The 20,366-nt window shown below is 47.1% G+C and overlaps 1 protein-coding gene and 1 pseudogene across 2 annotated transcripts; one reads left to right on the top strand and one right to left on the bottom strand.

Annotated features, from left to right (window-relative positions):
* Positions 1-1,030: 1,030 nt before the first annotated feature.
* On the top strand, positions 1,031-4,008 carry LOC307067904 (uncharacterized protein SPEM2-like; annotated as a pseudogene). The gene is made up of 5 exons: positions 1,031-1,171; positions 1,334-1,391; positions 1,524-2,793; positions 3,579-3,663; positions 3,988-4,008. The product of its transcript is annotated as an uncharacterized protein SPEM2-like (transcript).
* Positions 4,009-9,854: 5,846 nt separating this feature from the next.
* LOC307068475 (exocyst complex component 7-like) lies at positions 9,855-11,921 on the bottom strand (the record flags this gene model as incomplete). Its single annotated transcript, XM_079726350.1, has 4 exons — positions 11,828-11,921; positions 11,554-11,619; positions 10,220-10,404; positions 9,855-10,023 (listed from the first exon to the last, which is right to left on the bottom strand). Exons 1-4 carry the CDS (start codon positions 11,885-11,887, stop codon positions 9,855-9,857), a joined length of 480 nt encoding a protein of 159 aa, XP_079582476.1. The 5' UTR covers positions 11,888-11,921.
* Between the last annotated feature and the right edge of the window lie 8,445 nt (positions 11,922-20,366).

The raw sequence follows: 20,366 nt of genomic DNA on the forward strand, positions 1-20,366 counted from the left end.
TGTAAGCCTTCTGAGGGCAGGAACTATGGCTGTTCACTGTAATATCCCCAGCACCTAGCACAGATCCTAACCTATACAGCCGGTACCTCTGATTGAATGAATAGGGAAATTATTTTTTCTGTAAGGAAATACACTAAGTAATAGTGCTTATGTTGGCATGTTGGGACTAGTGGTCGTTTTTTCTTTGTTTTGACCTTTCTGTACTTTATTGTATTTTGTAATATGTATTATCTTTAGGATAAGAAAAGGTTCTTTCTAAAAGGATGCATTTGTAATGAGGATAAAAAAGCACACTGTAAAAACCTCAAGTTCCAGCTGTGATGCTCAAACTTTGGACAAGCTACTAAACTGCTCTGTGCCTCAGTTTCTCCATCTGTAAAATGAAGCGAATAATAGTATCTGCTGCCTAGTCTGAGGATCATATGAGAAGATGAGAACAAAAGCATTATACAGTATACATCAGAGGTTACAAACTGGTGTGTTTTGTGTGGCCCATGTTGTTGGCCAGCAGAGTTTAAAATTTGAATTGGTTTGCTACTTTTAAAATGTGGCTATTTCACAGAGCAATTTGGATTTCTGGCTTCTCTTGAAACTTTTAAAGAACTGCAGGCTAGTTCTAAGAAGCCCAACAGGCTACGTAAGCGGTCCTAATGTCTTGAACAATGAAATGGAGGAAATCCTATATGCATGATCCAGTCACTATAAAGACTGTCTCTCATCTGTAGCAACCCTGCTTGCAAATCAAGTTAAGCAAGGCCCCATGGAGACAGAAGGACAGACTGAACTCTGGGGACTAGGCTCCATGTAGTGGGAGCCAAGGGCAGAGACGGCCACCTAAAGGACCAGCTGAGTGGATGAAAGATTGGACAACTCCGCATTGTGACTCCCTGCAATGGGCCTCATTATGACCATGCTCCCTCACCTGTTGGTGGGTGTCCCCAGGTCCTGGCATGAGTGCAGTGTGGGTCAGGGCCGGTGGGGTTGGGGGGGGTGGGGCGTCCCACGGCTCAGGCGGCCCTAGGACCCGCCCACCATGGAACACCAGCTCTGGTATGACAACCTGGGGTGCTGCCATCAATACCAAGAAAGTACCCAGAATGCGGAGGACTTCCTACTCCTGTTGCTGGGCCTTGTCATTCTTGTCAGCATTGGGATCAGCATGGCAACTATGGTCAGCGATGGTTGGGGATCACCAGTAGGGGTGAAGATGGCTGAGGGTGGGAACCAGCTGCAGCCTGCACCTCCGTCTGCAGGAACGGTCTTGGCTGGGAGTGGTGGTGAGTGTAGAGAGCCTGGCCTTCATTTTCACCCACCCCACCCCACCCCACACCAGATATGGCATGGGCTCCAGAATGCCTTAGACAAGACCATGTATTGTATTATTCAGAAAAGTAACTATAGAAGACAGCTAGGGGGCACCCCGCCTCGCCATTCCCAGGGCCCTAGAAACCCAGGCTCCCAGGTTCCCAACCCTGAAATCTTCTGACAGTTGCCCTGCCCTCACGGACTCTCGCCTCCCACAGATGAAATCTCACAGGCTTGTGAAAGTTCCTCCAAACATCCTCCAGCCAAGGCCCAAGATATCCACATCCACTGCACCCTGGACCCTGTGGAAGTGAGAATGGCTCGGCCCACTTGCTACTCCTTGTCCTCCTACCACCATCTCCGCAACCGTAGCCGCAGCTGCAGCCGCCACCCCTGAAGCCACCAGGGGAGGCCCAAGAATTTATAAAATTCCCCTCCAGCTGCTCAGGCTTCCGTAGGCCGCATCGCCTAAACGGGATGTCACAGCTGCCTCCGATGCCCTCCTTTAACTGGGAGGACCCGGACTCCTACCTGGAGGAGGAGGACCAACTTTCCTTCCCACAACCCAAGTACCCGTGGGGGTGCTGGGGAGGGCTCTACCGGCAGATGGGTCTGCCCTCCAATGTGGGCCTCTGGGGTCGACAGGGTGGGATCCTGGCCATCCAGCCACCAGCCTGTCTCTACCTGTCGCCCGAGCTGCACCGCATGTCCAAGCGTGTGGAGGCCAAGTCTGAGCTAGGGCTGCAGTCCTTCGGGGCCCCTTGCTCGCCATCCCGCATCTGGGGCAATGTGGATGCTGACCAGTGGACCTCGTCTCCATCACTTACCCGACGGCTGCCCCCTAAGAGCTCGTGGGTCCCTGGGGGGCACAGAACTTACCCCTCAGGGGGCCATCTCCCGTATGACTCCTGGGATCAGCGGCGGCGTGGTCTGGAGGGCTCTGAGCTTCCATCAGCTCTGGTGCCTCAGGGCTACCGGCCCGAAGCATGGCAGCGCAACTCCCCACCGGCCCACGGACGGAGCCTGCACAGCTGTGCTCACAGCCAGCCCAACCACAGCCCGCACCACTCCACGGGACACTTGAACTACTCCCGGGATCCCCACGAGGTGCGGCGCTGGGCGGCCGAATGGGCAGAGATGCTGCCTGTGCGGCACCCTCTGGCCGCCTCCGCCTCCCTCACGGTGCTGGCCGAGGCCTCTACCAGCGGGCCTCGGATCCCAGCTCAGCGCTGCTCCTCCACCCCTCCCAGACTCTGCCCGACGTCCAGGCTACCGAACGCCCTCCACCCACGCCCACCTTCATGCCACTCAGCCGGAACCCAGGGGGAAATGCCAACTACCAGGTGTATGACAGCCTGGAGTTGAAGCGGCAAGTGCAGGAAGCCAAGCGCGGGCCAACTCGCTGCTACCTTCCACCTCGGCCTCGAGGCCCTCTCTGCACGGAAGCCAGACTGGGAAAATGAACTGGCCAGCAGCTAATGGGGGCGGGTGGGGAGCGGCAGGGCATGGAGAGAGGAATAAAGAGCGCCATGGTCCAGAAAACATTGGCGGTCTGTGGCTTGGAAGCGCCACTCCTTCTGCCAGCTTGGGTCCCTGCCTTTGGCTTCCTGCAATAAGAAGCCAGTGTCCCCTTCTGGGCCTGAGGGTCCCGTTGGTTTAGTGGCCACAGTCCTGCCAGCAGGCCCCTCCTGGTCCGATACCATGCACTAAGTAGATCTGCAGCTGCAGTCTCCAAACCACTGGTCTCTTGGCACCTCCTCTGTGTCTCAGCTGTCCCTGTCCCCAAAGAGCCTCATACAAGAAGCTGCTTCCAAACTGGGAGGTTCCACATCTGGGCAGGTCCAGCTCCACAGCCAGTGAAGGGCATGAAGAAGGCTGAGGCTCTGGACTCCAGCCAGGCCTTCCTCAGGGCTCTGAGGCCAAGGTCTTTCTAGTCTCAGGAGGGGCCAAGAGATGGAACGTGACATTTGAACAAGTGAGTCAGTGGGCGGTGAGCGAATGTTTGACAGCTCGAGGGGAGGTGTGCCGGCCTCCGGGCCCTGTTTGGCTGTCCAGGCTCAGCTTACCTCACCCGGGGAACCAAGGAATGCCACGCCTGGCCCTCCTTTTCGTCCCCCTCCCTCACTGTGACGCCACCACCTGCCCCATTATGACCCAGTCTGTCTCCCAGTCTATATATATGGAGGCCAGCGGACTCAGGCAGTCCTGGGACCCCCGGCCATGGCTGAGCAAACCCATTACCTAGCCGAGGCGTGCTCTGGCACCACACCCAGGAAATGCCAAGACCTAGGAGACTCAATTCTTCTGATCCTGGTCAGCATCATCTTGCTCAATGTGTGGATGAACGTGGTGAATCTGGTGAGGGCAGGATCTGGGCAGTGTGGTTGGGGGAGTCCTGGGGTCTAGAAGGGGCTGAGATGGGATGGCTGCTGTAGTGTGGCCGAACAAGGGTTGGATTTCAGGGCTCACCCTGATCCCAAACTCCACGCTCCCTTGCTTCCCTCAGCTCTGGATGCATCTGAAGAGATTCTTGCGGGCAGGTTTCAACCATATTTTCCCCAAAGGTAAGTGGGCGCCAGTGTGGGCTCAGGGGATGTGGGCCTGTCCCCTTTCTTCTATCCCTGCCTTGATTCTCAGCCCCTCAAGAACCCAGGCCCTGTCCCATCTCGCCTTTCCCTGCAGACAAGCAAGCCAGCTGTGTAGGCAGTCATCGCATGCGCTGCTCCGTGGATCCCAAGAAGCTGCATTCAAGAGTTTCTCCCAGAGAGCCGGAGGAAGATGGCGGAAGAGTAAGACGCGGAGATCACCTTCCTCCCCACAGATACATCAGAAATTCATCTACACGTTGAACAACTCCAACAGAACACCTACTGAACGCTGACAGAAGACCTCAGACACCCCAAAAGGCAAGAAACTCCCCACATACCTGGGTAGGTCAAAAGAAAAAAAGAATAAACAGAGACAATAGGATATGGACGGGACCTGCACCAGTGGGAGGGAGCCGTGAAGGAGGGAAGGTTTCTACACACTACAAGCCCCTTCGAGGGCGGAGACTGCAGGTGGCGGAGGGGGAAAGCTTCGGAGTAGCGGAGGAGAGCACAGCAACAGGGGTGTGGAGGGCAAAGCAGAGAGATTTTGGCACAGAGGATCGGTGCCCTCAGGCACACACCAGCCCGAGAGACTTGTCTGCTCGGCAGCCAGGGCGGGCGGGGCTGGGAGCTGAGGCTCGGGTATCGGCTTTCAGTCGGAGCGCAGGTAGAGGTCTGGGGCTGGCGGCAGGAAGAGACCCTGAAGGGGTTAGTGCTAGCCCGGAGGGAGTCCGGGGAAAGGGTCTGGAGCTACCGGAGAGGCAAGAGACTTTTTTCCCTTTTGTTGCCTGGTGCGCGAGGAGAGGGCATTCCCCTCCCTCCCCTCTGCCTGAGTGAGCCAGAGCCCCCGAATCAGCGGCTCCTTTAAACCCGTCCTGTCTGAGCGAAGAACGGACGCCCTCCAGCGACCTACGCGCAGAGGCGGGGCCACGTCCAAGGCTGAGACCCGGGAGCTGTGAGAGCAGAGACAGGGAAATCTCTCTGTGCAGCCTCCGAGGCAGCGGATTAAAGCTCCACGGTCCATTTGATGTGCCCTGCGTCTGTGGAGTGCATGAATGGACAGCGAATCATCCCAAATTGAGGAAGTGGACCTTGAGGACAAGATTTAAGACTTTCCCCCCTGTTTTTTTCCTCTTTTTACAACGAATTATCTCAAATTAAGGAGGTGGACTTAGCAAGATTTCAGACTTTTCGCCCTTTTCCTCTTTTTACAACGAATTATCCCAAATCGAGGAGGTGGACATGGAGAGCAAGATTTTTGATTTTTCCCCCTGCTCTCTTTTTGTGAATGTGTATGTGTAATCTTCTGTGTAAGATTCTCTCTGTATAGCTTTGCTTCCACCATATGTCCCAGGGTTCTTTCGGTCCGTGTTTTTTTTCAATAATTGCTTTTTAATTTTAATAACGCTACTATATTTCATACTTTATTCTATTTTACTTTACCTGCTCTTTCTTTTTTTCCTCCCTTCCCTTCCTCCCTCCCTCCCTCCGCTCCTCCTTTCCTTCTTTCTTTTTCTTTCCTCCATCCCTCCCTCCCTCCCACCCTTCTTCTTTCCACTTTCTTTTTCTTTCCTTCCTCCCTCCCTCCCTCCCTCCTGTCTTTCTTTCTTTCTTTCCTTCCTCCCTCCCTCCCTCTCTTCTTCCATTCACTCTTCCTTTTGCTTTCATTCCTCCCTCCCTCCCTCCTTTCTTTCCTTTCTTTCCATCCTTCCTCCCTCCCTCCTTTCTTTCTTTCTTCCTTCCTTCCTTACTTCCCTTCTTCCTTTCTTTCAATCTCTCTTTCTTTCTTCTACTAATTATTTCTTTCTACTTTTTCTCACTGTTATTCTGAGCCGGGTGGATGAAAGGCTCTTGGTGCTGCAGCCAGGAGTTAGTACTGTGCCTCTGAAGTGGGAGAGCCAACTTCAGGACACGGGTCCACAAGAGACCTCCCAGCTCCACATAATATCAAGCAGCGAAAATCTCCCAGGGATCTCCATCTCAACACCAGCACCCAGCTTCAGTCAACGACCAGCAAGCTACAGTGCTGGTCACCCTATGCCAAGCAACTAGCAAGGCAGGAACACAACCCCACCCATTAGCAGAGAGGATACCTAAAAACATAATAAGGCCACAGGCACCCCAAAGCACACCACCAGACGTGGACCTGTCCACCAGAAAGACAAGATCGAGTTTCAACCACCAGAACACTGGCATTAGTCCCCCCCACCAGGAAGCCTACACAACCTACTGAAACAACCTTAGCCACGGGGGACAGACACCAAAAACAACGGGAACTACGAATCTGCAGCCTGCAAAAAGGAGACCCCAAACACAGTAACATAAGCAAAATGAGAAAGCAGAAAAACACACAGCAGGTGAAGGAGCAAGATAAAAACCTACCAGACCTAACAAATGAAGAGGTAATAGGCAGTCTACCTGAAAAAGAATTCAGAATAATGATAGTAAAGCTGATCCAAGATTCTATTTCGCAGATCCAAAATCTTGGAAATAGAATAGACAATATGCAAGAAACAGTTAACAAGGACCTAGAAGAACTAAAGATGAATCAAGCATCGATTAAAAACACAATAAATGAAATGATAAATACTCTAGATGGGATCAATAGCAGAATAACTGAGGCAGAAGAACGGATAAGTGAGGTGGAAGATAAATTAGTGGAAATAACTGATGCAGAGAAAAATAAAGAAAAAAGAATGAAAAGAACAGAGGACAGTCTCAGAGACCTCTGGGACAACATTAAACGCACCAACATTCGAATTATAAGGGTTCCAGAAGAAGAAGAGAAAAAGAAAGGGACTGAGAAAATATTTGAAGAGATTATAGTTGAAAACTTCCCTAATATGGGAAAGGAAATAGTTAATCAAGTCCAGGAGGCACAGAGAGTCCCATACAGAATAAATCCAAGAAGAAATACGCCAAGACACATATTAATCAAACTGTCAAAAATTAAACACAAAGAAATCATATTAAAAGCAGCAAGGGAAAAACAACAAATAACACACAAGGGAATCCCCATCAGGTTAACAGCTGATCTCTCAGCAGAAACTCTACAAGCCAGAAGGGAGTGGCAGGACATAATTAAAGTGATGAAGGAGAGAAACCTTCAACCAAGATTACTCTACCCAGCAAGGATCTCATTCAGATTTGATGGAGAAATTAAAACGTTTACAGACAAGCAAAAGCTGAGAGAGTTCAGCACCACCAAACCAGCTTTACAACAAATGCTAAAGGAACTTCTCTAGGCAAGAAACACAACAGAAGGACTATACCTACAATAACGAACCCAAAGCCATTAAGGAAATGGGAATAGGAACATACATATCAATAATTACCTTAAATGTAAATGGACTAAATGCTCCCACCAAAAGACACAGAGTGGCTGAATGGATACAAAAACAAGACCCATATATATGCTGTCTACAAGAGACCCACTTCAGACCTAGAGACACATACAGATTGAAAGTAAGGGGATGGAAAAAGATATTCCATGCAAATGGAAATCAAAAGAAAGCTGGAGTAGCAATTCTTATATCAGACAAAATAGACTTTAAAATAAAGACTATTAGAAGAGACAAAGAAGGACACTACATAACGATAAAGGGATCGATCCAAGAAGAAGATATAACAATTGTAAATATTTATGCACCCAACATAGGAGCACCTCAATACATAAGGCAAATACTAACAGCCATAAAAGGGGAAATCGACAGTAACACAATCATAGTAGGGGACTTTAACACCCCACTTTCACCAATGGACAGATCATCCAAAATGAAAATAAATAAGGAAACACAAGCTTTAAATGATACATTAAACAAGATGGACTTAATTGATATTTATAGGACATTCCACCCAAAAACAACAGAATACACATTTTTCTCAAGTGCTCATGGAACATTCTCCAGGATAGATCATATCTTGGGTCACAAATCAAGCCTTGGTAAATTTAAGAAAATTGAAATTGTATCAAGTATCTTTTCCGACCACAATGCTATGAGACTAGACATCAATTACAGGAAAAGATCTGTAAAAAATACAAACACATGGAGGCTAAACAATACACTACTCAATAATGAAGTGATCACTGAAGAAATCAAAGAGGAAATTAAGAAATACTTAGAAACAAATGACAATGGAGACACGACGACCCAAAACCTATGGGACACAGCAAAAGCAGTTCTAAGGGGGAAGTTTATAGCAATACAATCCCACCTTAAGAAACAGGAAACATTTCGAGTAAACAACCTGACCCTGCACCTAAAGCAATTAGAGAAAGAAGAACAAAAAACCCCCAAAGTTAGCAGAAGGAAAGAAATCATAAAGATCAGATCAGAAATAAATGAAAAAGAAATGAAGGAAATGATAGCAAAGATCAACCAAACTAAAAGCTGGTTCTTTGAGAAGATAAACAAAATTGACAAACCATTAGCCAGACTCATCAAGAAAAGAAGGGAGAAGACTCAAATCAGTAGAATTAGAAATGAAAAAGGAGAAGTAACAACTGACACTGCAGAAATACAAAAGATCATGAGAGATTACTATAAGCAACTCTATGCCAATAAAATGGACAACCTGGAAGAAATGGACAAATTCTTAGAAATGCACAACCTACCAAGACTGACTCAGGAAGAAATAGAAAATATGAATAGACCAATCACAAGCACTGAAATTGAAACTGTGCGTTTTATACTTTAAATGGGTAAATTTTATGGTATGTGAATTATATCTCAGTAAAGATGTTTTAAAAATAGAGAGAGGAGTTGGAGCATTTCTGCTTAAATGAAAAGTACGTCCCCTAGGGTAAACCTATAGCATATTTTTTGTATTCTCCTTCTCTAATCCACTCCCACACCCAAGTTCTAGCACAGAGCTCTTCACTCTGTGATCCAAACTTGGTAGAGACCCTCAAGAATCAAGTTCTCCAGCCCCTGGCATCCCAATCTCTGAGTCCAGGCTGCCCACCCAAGGGCTGCAGTATTATGGTTTTACTGGTGTGTGCCCACTGCATTACTGGTGTGCCGAGGTATTGATCTTGTCAGTCCTCCGGGTAGCCAGGTGGTGCTGTGTGCAGCCAGAGACCACTGGCTTGTTACTTTACCCCAGTGTGCCACACAAGCATTCTCATTTCCGATGGAGCCACGATGGGAGAAAAGCTGGGAGGCACTGTTCTAAGCAACAGCTTTCTGGGTGGGAGAAAAGTCAGTTTCCCATCTTTGTTCCCCAGCCCACCCCCTCTTCTGGGTAAGACACACGCCTCAGGGCAAGAACTGTGGTGCCACCAGGAAGGTGTGCCAGGTGACTGGGGGTCCAAGCTGCCCTGCCCTCTAATGTTCCTCAGTGGCTGGGATGGCTGGGCCTCTTTTCCCACCTTTTCTCCTGTCTGCATTCTCTCCTTTCCTCAATGCATTGAGTAAATCTCACTTCCCAGCCCTTCTCCATCTCCCTCTGGTGATCTAAAGACCCCAAAACTTAAACACAAAGATATGAAACAAAAAAATTGCATATGAAAACATGAATGCAGGTCCCCTGACTAGTCAAATTCATTGAGTCAGAAAGTAGAGTGATGATGGCCAGGGATGGGTGGGGAGGAGAAAGGGGAGTTAGTGTTTAATGGGTACAGGGTTTCAGTCTGAGATGATGAAAAGAATTCTGGAGATGGTTATACGACAGTGTGAACATACTTAATGTCACTGAACTGTTCCTTTAAAGATGGTTAAAAAGGCAAATTTTATATTATGTATTTTTTGCTACAATAAAAAAATACCCATGCATTTATAAAAATCAAATGTTAAACTTATACTTCATATTTAACTTATAATTTAGTTAAATTATTAAGATGCAATAAAAATGTATACCTGTGATTTCTGAGACAGAGATCTTAATGCCTACAGTATGTGTATGGTATTATATACTTCTGTTTATTCTACTATATTCTCTTTTAAGCTGGTTCAGTGTCTCTCATGAGACCAGGGCCGTGACTCGTGTCCCCAAACCTCTCACATCACTCTGCTGGCCCCTTACCACTTTGTTGAGTTCTGGGCTGTCTGGGATGTTGTCCTGGAAATACTCCACAGCCTTCTGAATCTTGGCCATGCTGCCCAGGTACTCTTCCAGCCTACCTGGGGGGCTGGAAAGGAGAAAAGTCCTATTAGCCTGGGCACATGGAAGTTGAAGAGGAAGGACCAAGAGAATGGTATTTGGAAAGGGGAGAAGAGAATTAACACAGGGGACTCGAGGCTCAAATATATCTACTCCTCCCTTCCAAGGCCCACAGCCACTGGTGCAAGAGGCATTAGGAATGTGACCTTCTGGCCCTAGCTCACCCCTCCCTGATGATCTTCTCCATGTCACTGGCCACATGGTAGTAGCTGATAACGTGGTCCAGACAGGAGAGGGTCTTCTCAACATTCTCCTGCAGCCGCTGCAGGTTCTCCGTCTGTTTGTGCACAGGGATGATGGAGTTCTCCAGCTTCATAAGGCGACTCTCAATGGATGACAGGATAGACACCTGCGGGGGGAAGCTCCGTGCTCTCAGGCCTCGGGGTTGTCCCAGCACTGCTTCTGCCACCCACCAGGTCTTTGGCAATTGCTGCCTCTTCTCTGGTTTTCTAGACAATAAGCTCCATGAGGGAAGGGACAGGGTATATCTGTTCACCACTGTATCCCCAGAACCTACCCTGTGCCTGGCACATAGGAGGTGGCCCAAATAAATTGGCTGAAGTTGGATTTGAAGGCAAGTCAAGCATTAAATTAACTCCTCCTCACATAATCACCTCAGGATGGCTTCCCTTCCACCCTTTGAAACCAAATCTCAATCTCGATTCTCTCTGATGCTTTCCTGGACTGAACAGGAAGTAGTTTCATACAGAGGAGCCTCAAATGCATTGCTGGTACCTTCAAAACCCTTTCTCTCTAAGAGTGAATCTCATTAAGTAAGGCCTAGCACCTGAAGACTGTGTTATTAAAAACATACTCAAGTTTGTATCTGCTCAGTTTGTGCTTTTCCAGTCTTCTCTAGGAACAAGGAAGGAAACTCATATTTACTGAGGACCTATTGTATACCAGGTACTATGCAAAATGCATCTGCATGCATTGGCTTCAATGACCTTCACAGTTACACTGGAGGTTGGCATCGTCTGTTTTAGCAGAGGAGGTAACTGAGGCTCAGAGTTACCTGTCAGGGGTCACACACAAATAGGTGGAGGGGCGCTGACTAGACCCCAGATCTCTCTGACTTCAGAGCTCATTTTACACCTCAAGCCCTCTGGGGTGAAGGCTGAGTCTTTTTCTGCCCTCAGTAATCTCAGAAGTGGTAACCCAGCCGTCCAACCGTCACTTGAATTGACGATGACGCATGGCCAGTACCCAGCCCACCTAAGTCAGTCTCACTAAATGTCTGCAGAAGGAGAGAAGGAAGAATGGAGAACTTAGGCAGAAAGCAGAAAGTCCAGGCCAGTGGGGGCTGCAGCATCCTCAGCGAAGGGGCGGACAAGGGGAAGGGAGTGTTAAGAGACGTGTCACACTGTTGCTAGAGAAACCCACAGGTTACCACCACCACTACCCAGACCCGCACCCCCAGGCCTTAGGTGCCGGAACTACCGGGTCGCAGGGTTCTCCTCCAGCGTCTGGAAGCCCTCCCAGCTAAGGGGTTACTCACCATGTTCTTGGAAAGCTGGTCACTCTTCTGCAGTCTGTCTCGGATGAAGGACAGCGTCTCCTCCTCCTGGGGGGAGCGCACGCAAGGACATCACCTGAAGCCGAAGGCTAAAGGAGACCACCGCGTCCTAGATCCATGGCCTCGCCCCTAGGAGACTAGGTCTCCTCGCAGGGAGGGCCCCCTCCCACTCCCGCCGCCTCCCTGAGTAGAGGCCCGGCCCGCACCTCGCCCCCCTCCCTCACCTCCTCCCCCGTCTCCCCAGCTCCAGCCCCACCTGCTTCAGCTTGTCCTCGATCTGCCGCCGCCAGGCGGACGCCTCCTGTGGGGGGATCATGACTTCGATCCTCCCAGCGGCTCTCACTGCCCAGTACCTCGCCTCCGAGTGTCCTTTGGGCTCCCATTCCTGTCACACCCACTTCCACCCGCGGCCCCGCTCCGAGGTGCCGCGCTGATGTGCCATGTTAGGAGTGGCAGGCTGAGTGAGCCTGCGTGCAACTCAGAACAGGGGCACCGGGCAGGTGGCCATCTTGGGTGTGGCAGAGAACAGTGTTCGGGTTTGTCCTTGATGCGGGTTTCCACCCTCAACAGAGAAGGTTCTCTTGAGCGCTGTTTTGTCACAACAGTTACAACTCACTTGTCTTCGTGGGAAGGATGACGCTTCTCACAAAGATCAATGACGAATTCGTTTCTCTAGATCGAAGTCTGGATCCAGGCATCGATGTCGCGCTCCCCACAAAGCATAGCACAGAGCTTATCACACAGCAGGCGCCTAATGTGTGCCCATTTAATGAACAAGGAGCCTGTATAATCTTGTCCCCCTTCGGCCCTAAAGCTCATGGAACGGGCCCTGTGTGCAAGCCCTCGTATGGGGACAGAGTGGTCACCCATGGTCCCAGCAGCACCCATAACTACAATCCTGCCTTGTGGAGGGGCTCAGCCAAATTCCTGTGGCGGGAGTTCTCGGTGCGTCCATCCCAGGGATTTGGATGGGACCGGAGAGCAAGCCCCAAGCTCCACTGGAAGGAGTCTGTTTTGTAGAGAACTGTGTGGTTTTATTTGCTGGGGGTGAGGACCCTGCTGGGGGGAGGGAGCGGGTGTGGGGGCTGAGGACCTGGACGAGTAGAGAAGTGGCTTCAGCGGGGAGTTTTCCTACATCTGGAAACAGTGCAAGGGGAAGGCTGAAAGAGCCCAGACCTGTCTGAGGGCTTGGGGCCCAGGTGGTGGTGTCAATTAAGGAGAGGTTGAGGCCTGCCTGCAGGTATTCAGACACACGGGGAGCATTGCTCACAGGGCCTCTGAGGAAATCAGAAAGGCTTGGAGAGCTGCTAGGGCCCCTGCTGCAGGGTGCCAGAATGTCTCAGTTCCTCTGCCCAGACTCTCCTCTAAGTACAGCTCTGGGGCAGGAAGGGGGACCTGAATCAAGGTTCCTGCAGGGATGGATGTTCTGGATTCACCACCAGAGCCAGCTCCTGCAAAACCTAGTTACTCCCTCCTCCATCCCTTCTCTGCTCACCCTGTCTCTGCCCCCAGCCCTTGGGAAGTAAGTGGCCACACAGCTTTGTTCACTTCGTCTGTGGACCTGACATCCAGGTACAGGTAGATAGACAATGAGGCATACGCTGGTGGGCACCAAGCCATAGGGTTCCCAAGGCCCTCCCAGGACCCAGTTCCACAAAGAGGAGAAAGAAGTGGGACAGAAAGCCTGGAGGAGGATTAGGCAGCTATTCTGGGGCAAGAGGACAATTTCAGATCTGGTGGGCGGCCGTGAAAGTGCTGATGAAGGAAATATCCAGGAGACGCAGCCCTGTTGCAGATGAGGGAGATAAAAAGGCAGAGTCCTGTGTAAGGATACCTAGGATGATTTAGCTGAGGTGGTCCTTGGGCAGTCCTGAGAACTAAGTGAAGGGAGAAGTTTAAACTGCTAGGGGCCACAGTAAAGAGTAAGTGGGCTAGAGGGTGGCACTGGCATCCAGTGGTTAGGACTCGACACTTTCAATGCCACGGCCCGAGTTCAATCCCTGGTGGGGGATCTAAGATCCCACACACCATGCGGCACAGCCAAAAAAACAAAACAAGACAAAGAAATGCTTCAGAAACTATTGATAACATCATGCTCTATAGGTCTCAGGAAGAAATCCTCTATGGGGCTTCCCTGGTGGCACAGTGGTTAAGAATCCACCTTCCAGGCTTCCCTGGTGGCGCAGTGTCTTGAGAGTCCTCCTGCCGATGCAGGGGACACGGGTTCGTGCCCCGGTCCGGGAAGATCCCACATGCCGTGGAGCGGCTGGGCCCGTGAACCATGGCCGATTAACCTGCGTGTCTGGAGCATGTGCTCCAAAACGGGAGAGGCCACAACACTGAGAGGCCCAAGTACCACAAAAAAACAAAACATAACAAAACAAAACAAAAAAAGCATCCACCTGCCAATGCAGGGGAAAAGGGTTCAAGCCCTGATCCAGGAAGTTCCCACATGTCGCAGAGCAACGAAGCCCGTGCGCTACAACTACTGAGCCTGCGCTCTAGGGCCTGCGAGCCACAACTATGGAAGCCTGCGTGCCTAGAGCCCATGCTCCGCAAGAAGAAAAGCCACCACAATGAGAAACCCATGCACTACAACGAAGAGTAGCCCCCGCTCGCCGCAACTAGAGAAAGCACGTACGCACCAAGGAAGACCCAACACAGCCAAAACTAAATAAATTAATTAAAATAAAAATCCTCTATGGTTGTCAACAAATACTTTGAGCTTTGTATATTATCACTGCAATTTTGTAAATAAACTACACATGTGTGTGGGTTTTTGTATTTTCTCCAATTTCCTTCTCTAAGGTTAATTTGGTAGCCAACTCAGTTGAGAGCCTTCTGTTTGCCCATCTCTGTTACAAGCCCCACCTTGTGTTATCTCGTCTAATCCTCACAATAAACTCACAAGTCAGGCACAGCTATTGTCTCCCTTCTGCAGACGAGGAAGGTCGGGCTCAGAGAGGTCAGCTGCACTGAGTCAGCACAGCTGGCCAGGACACGGTACAGCTAAGGCTGTTCTCGGTCTCCCCATGCTGGGTAGCTTAGGAGTTCTGATTGCTGTTATGCAAAGCTGCCAATCTGATTTTCAAGAAAATCCACAGTGAAAAGCAAGTTATTATATTTATGGCAACCATATCTAGTAAAGGGTAGACAGAATGAAAAGATGAGTTCCAATGATTCCCAACCCAATGTCAGGCTGATGTTGACAAGTGGACATTGACTCAGTAAAAGCTGTAATTCCCCAACTATGCTCAGTGCAAGCAAAAGGAGCAAGTGGTGTTTCAGCTGCAGCCTCAGAAGCTTGGCTTTCATTCGCAAACTTGTTCAGAACACAAAGGTGCAGGTCACCAGGGAGCCCTCAGCTGTCCACTCACAGAGATGCTCTTTCCACAGGGAGGGGGGAGGAAGAGCTTGTTCCCCAATAGGCTGTTCTTTTTTTTTAAATAAATTTATTTATTTTATTTATTTTTGGCTGCATTGGGTCTTCATTGCTGCGTGTGGGCTTTCTCTAGTTGCAGCGAGCAGGGGCTACTCTTTGCTGCAGTGCGTGGGCTTCTCATTGCGGTGGCTTCTCTTGTTGTGGAGTATGGGCTCTAGGTGTGCGGACTTCAGTAGTTGTGTCACACGGGCTCAGTAGTTTTGGCTTGCGGGCTGTAGAGTGCAGGCTCAATATTTGTGGCTCATGGGTTTAGTTGCTCTGCGGCATGTGGGATCTTCCTGGACCAGGGATCAAACCCATGTCCCCTCCACTGGCAGGCAGGTTCTTAACTACTGCACCACCAGGGAAGTCCCAACAACCTGTTCTTTAGTTTGGTAACTTCCGAATTCTGGACTTTGTGCTCTTTCTGAGGAATTAGCAATATAATTGCTCCAAATTAATGTTTCCTGGCCCTGCAGCAATATTGATAATGAATACGGTATGACATAATAGCCACAAAAGCAGATCACAAGAGTATATGTTCCCTGGGATGACAGCCATTTAAAATATGATAGCTGCATTGCAAAAAAAAAAGTCAGGAAAACACCACAAAATACTAAAATGGTAAGTAGAGGAGATGGATGATTCTTTTTCTCTAGTTTCTAAAGATGATGAGTTTAAATTACCTTTCTATAAAAACACATCTAAGAAAACAAATCTAGGGAATTCCCTGGCAGTCCAGTGGTTAGGACCCTGTCCTTTCACTGCCAAGGGCTCAGGTTCAGTCCATGGTCAGGGAACTCAGATCCCACATAGCCAAAAAAGAAAACAAAAAGGAAGAAAACAAATCTTCATTTTTTCTGTAGTGATTAAAATGAGTCTCTTTTCTTCATTTAGAAACCGCCAGCCAGCCATCAACAGTGCCATCCGACACAGTGGTCGGGAGGGTTTTCTTTCTTTCTTTTTTTTCTCTTGAAATCCTCTTATATATAAAATGAGAGAAAGGACCAGGGTGCCCAAAGCCCAGGGATGGGCAGCCTTTCTCATGCTCTCATATAAGGCAGAGACAGCAAAGGAAATGCTTAGCGTCCTTCAAGCCACCTGTGGGCTCAAATCTGCAATTTGGGTTTAAAACTGCTCTTCAAATTAAATGTAATACTTATTCAAGGTTAAAAATTCAAACTGTAAAGAAGGTATAAAGTGAAGAACAGAAAGTGCCCACCTCCTCCTTGGCCCCAAGCACCTCTGTTCAAGATATAACTGCAGTTATGACTTTCCAGATGTATCCATACAAATCCAAGCATATTATAAACAGAATAAGTTATCCTTAAGAAAAAAACCCCACAAATGCTATCTCATTAAACATACTATTCTTGTAGCCTGCATGTTCACTTAACAGTATACCTTGACCATCTTTCAATAACAGGGTATTCTTTGCATAGCCTTTGCATAGTATTTCACTGAATAGATATTATATATTGAAGCAGTCTCTATTATTGGACATTTAGGTTTTTCCCTGGTATTTTCTATTGCAAACTCTGCCCCCTGTACGTACATACACTCTGCTCTCAGCCTTCTGAGAGTGGAATTGCTAAATCAAAATGTATACCCCTTTTAAATTTGTACAGATATGTACAAATTGCCATCCAAAATGGTTGAACTAGTCTATATTACCAATAGCAATGTACAAATGTGCCTTATACTCCCTTATACCACCTTAACCCACACTAAATATTAGCAAGCTTTAACATTTTGGCCAATCAGATAGATGAAAAATGGCATACCATGTTTAAGTTTTTAAAATATTTATTTATTTGGCTGCTCTGGGTCTTAGTTGCAGCACAGTGCCATGAGCGGGATCTTCATTGTGGCATGTGGGATCTTTAGTTGTGGCAATGTAGGCTCTTAGTTGCAGCATGCGGGCTCTAGTTCCCTGACCAGGGATCGATCCTGGGCCCCCTGCATTGGGAGTGTGGAGTCTTAACGACTGAACCAGCAGGGAAGTCCCTCATGTTTAATTTTTGAACTAAATGGAAAGGAAAATAAAACAAAAATGTGTGGGATGCAGTGAAAATAGTGCTTAGAGGGAGATTTATAACACTGAATAGATACATTCGAAAAGAAAGATCTAAAATCAGTAATCTAAGCTTCCACCTTAGGAAACAAGCATAATAAAAGCAAATTAAATCTGAAATAGGCAAAAGAAAATAAATCGAAGACAGGAAATTAGTAGAGAAAGTCAAGAAAATCAAAAGTTGGTTCTTTTAGGTAATTCCCTGGTCCAGTGGTTAGGACTCTGTGCTTTCACTGCTGCATGGAGCGGCCAAAAAAAAGAAAAAAAAAGTTGGTTCTTTGAAAAAATGAATAAAATTGATAACCTCTAGTCAGGCTAAACAAGACACAAAGAAGACACCAACTACTAATATCAGAAATAAAATATGGGTCATCATTACTGATCCCATGGGCTGTAAAAGGACAATAAAGGAATACAGTGAACAATTCTATGTCCCTAAATTTGATAACTTAGGTGAAATTGGACCAATTTCTTGAAAGGCACAATCTCCCAAAACTCACACAAGGAGAAATAAATAGGTGTATATCTATTAAAGAAATTGAATCAGTCATTAATAAGCTTCCAAAATAGAAAACACCAGGCCCAGATGGTTTTACTGGTGAATTCTACCAAACATTTAAAGAAGAAATGATACCGACTCTCTACAATCTCTTCCAGAAAATAGAAGCAGAGGGAATACTTCTAAACTTATTCTGTGAAGTCAGAATTACCCTAGTACTAATGCCTTTAACTAAAAGTGAAAGACATTACAAGAAAGAAAAATTATAGACTAGTATCGCTCATGAATACAGATGCAAAAATACTCAAAATGTTAGCATATAGAATCCAACAATGTATAAAAATAAATTATACAGCATGACTAAGCGGGATTAATTTCAGGTATGCAAGACTGGTTCAATATTTGAAACTCAATTAAGGTAATCCATCACATGAACAAGCTAAAGAAGAAAAATCATATGATCATATCAACAAATGCAAAAAAACAAAAGAGCATTTGACAAAATCCAATATCCACTTGCAATAAAAATTCTCAGCAAACTAGGAATACTGAATAACATCTGCAATTCGATAAAAACATCTACAACAAACCTACAGTTAATATCATATTTAATAGTGAGAAACTAGATGCTTTCACTGTAAGACTGGGAGAAAGGCAAGGATGTCCTCTTCTCACCACTCTTTTTCAGCATCATACTAGAAATCCTAGCTAATGCAATAAGAAAAGAAGGAGCATATGGGAACTCTGTACTTTCTGCACAATTTTTTTCTGTAAACATAAAACTTCACTAAAAAATAAAGTCTATTAATAAAAAATCTTTCAATGGCATCTCATGTTCAATTTTTCTCTTCAATTAAAAGTAAGTTGAGGGACTTCCCTGGTGGCACAGTGGTTAAGAATCCGCCTGGCAATGCAGGGGACGTGGGTTCAAGCCCTGGTCCGGGAAGATCCCACATGCCTCGGAGCAACTAAGCCCGTGCACCACAGTTACTGAGCCTGAGCTCTAGAGCTCAAGTGCCACAACTACTGAAGCCTGTGCGCCTAGAGCCTGTGGTCTGCAACAAGAGAAGCCACTGCAAGGAGAAGCCCGTGCACCAAAACAAAGAGCAGCCTCTTCTCGCTGCATCTAGAGAAAGCCTGCGTACAGCAGTGAAGACCCAATGCAGCCAAAAATAAATAAATAAATAAAATCCTTTTTAAAAAATGTAAGTTGAGGGACTTCCCTGGTGATCCAATGGTAAAGAATTCACCTTACAATGCAGGAGACACGGGTTCGTCCCTGTTCAGGGAACTAAGATCCCACATGCCGTGGGGCAACTAAGCCCATGCGCCACAACTACTGAGCTCACGTGCCTCAACAAGAGAGCCTGTGTGCTGCAAACTCCAGAGCCCTTGTGCTCTGGAGCCCGTGCGCCACAACTACAGAGACGCTCTCATACCGCAACTGGAGAGAAACGCACACTCTGCAAGGCAGACACAACACAGCCAAAAATAAATAAATAAATAAATATTTTTTTAAAAAGTTGAGTATCTTTCTTGTTTAATGGCCATATTAATTTTTCAGAATTCTTTATATATTAAAGAAATTGGCCTTTAACATTTATGTGAAAATATTTTTCCTTTTATGATATTATGTGGCTTAGATTTTGGTTTTTGCTAATTTTTTTCTACTAAAGTTTTAATTTTTTAATTTATTCATATTGATCAGACTTTTTATTTTATAGCTTTTTGGTTTTGTGCCTTGCTTGTAAAGCCTTGCCCTGGTCTAAGCTTTTTTCTTTTTTAATAAATGTATTTATTTTATTTATTTATTTTTGGCTGTGTTGAGTTTTCATTGCTGCATGCGGGCTTTTCTCTAGTTGCAGAGAGTGGGGGCTATTCTTCATTGCGATGCACGGGCTTCTCATGGTGGTGGCTTCTCTTGTTGCAGAGCACAGGCTCTAGGCACGCGGGCTTCAGTAGTTGTGGCACACAGGTTCAGTACTTGTGGCTCATGGGCTCTAGGGCGCAGGCTCAGTACTTGTGGTGCATGGGCTTAGTTGCTCTGCAGCACGTGGGATCCTCCCGAACCAGGGCTCGAACCCATGTCTCCTGCATTGGCAGGCGGATCCTTAACCACTGCGCCACCAAGGAAGCCCTTTCTTTTTTTTTTTAAACACTCTTGTTTTTTTCTACTAATTTCTTCCTTTTTCTTCATTTGCTTTTTTTTTTAATGTTTACAACATTGAGCCATCTGCATATTTTCCTGGATGGACACCCAATTGTCCCAATATCATTTTTTCAATAATTATTCAACCACTGGTTTGAAACGCCACCTATATCATAAATAACTCCCCATAGATATTTGGGGTATATTCTATTCAAATGAACTGCTTTTACCTATTTCAGCACCAGTACCAAACCAGCTAAGGTAATGTAGCTTTATGACTTAATTATATTTAATTTAATATTTGTTGGGCATACCCTTCCTTCTTCGCCTTTTTTTTAATTAATAAAAACTTCCTAGATATTCTAATTTTGTTTATGTTTTTCAGGTGAGCTTTAACATTATTTTCACAACTGCAAATTGAATGTCCCCAGAGTAAACTGGTTTGAATGAAGGTCCTCAAAAAGGCTGGGACATCACTTGGGGATCCATGCCTGCTTGAGGGACGGAGGCAAAGTGAGCTTGGAAAGGGAGGGCTGGAAGGCTGGACCCCAGTCCTTCCAGCGGAGCCTGTTAAGTGGCCATGCCTAGAAGACGGATCTCACAGGCAAGAGCTGGAGCGAGGAGTGGCCAGGACAAGGGAGCCTTGCTGAAG

The sequence above is a fragment of the Hyperoodon ampullatus genome (assembly GCF_949752795.1).
Source record: "Hyperoodon ampullatus genome assembly, chromosome: 19".
Classification (NCBI taxonomy): Eukaryota; Metazoa; Chordata; class Mammalia; order Artiodactyla; family Ziphiidae; genus Hyperoodon; species Hyperoodon ampullatus.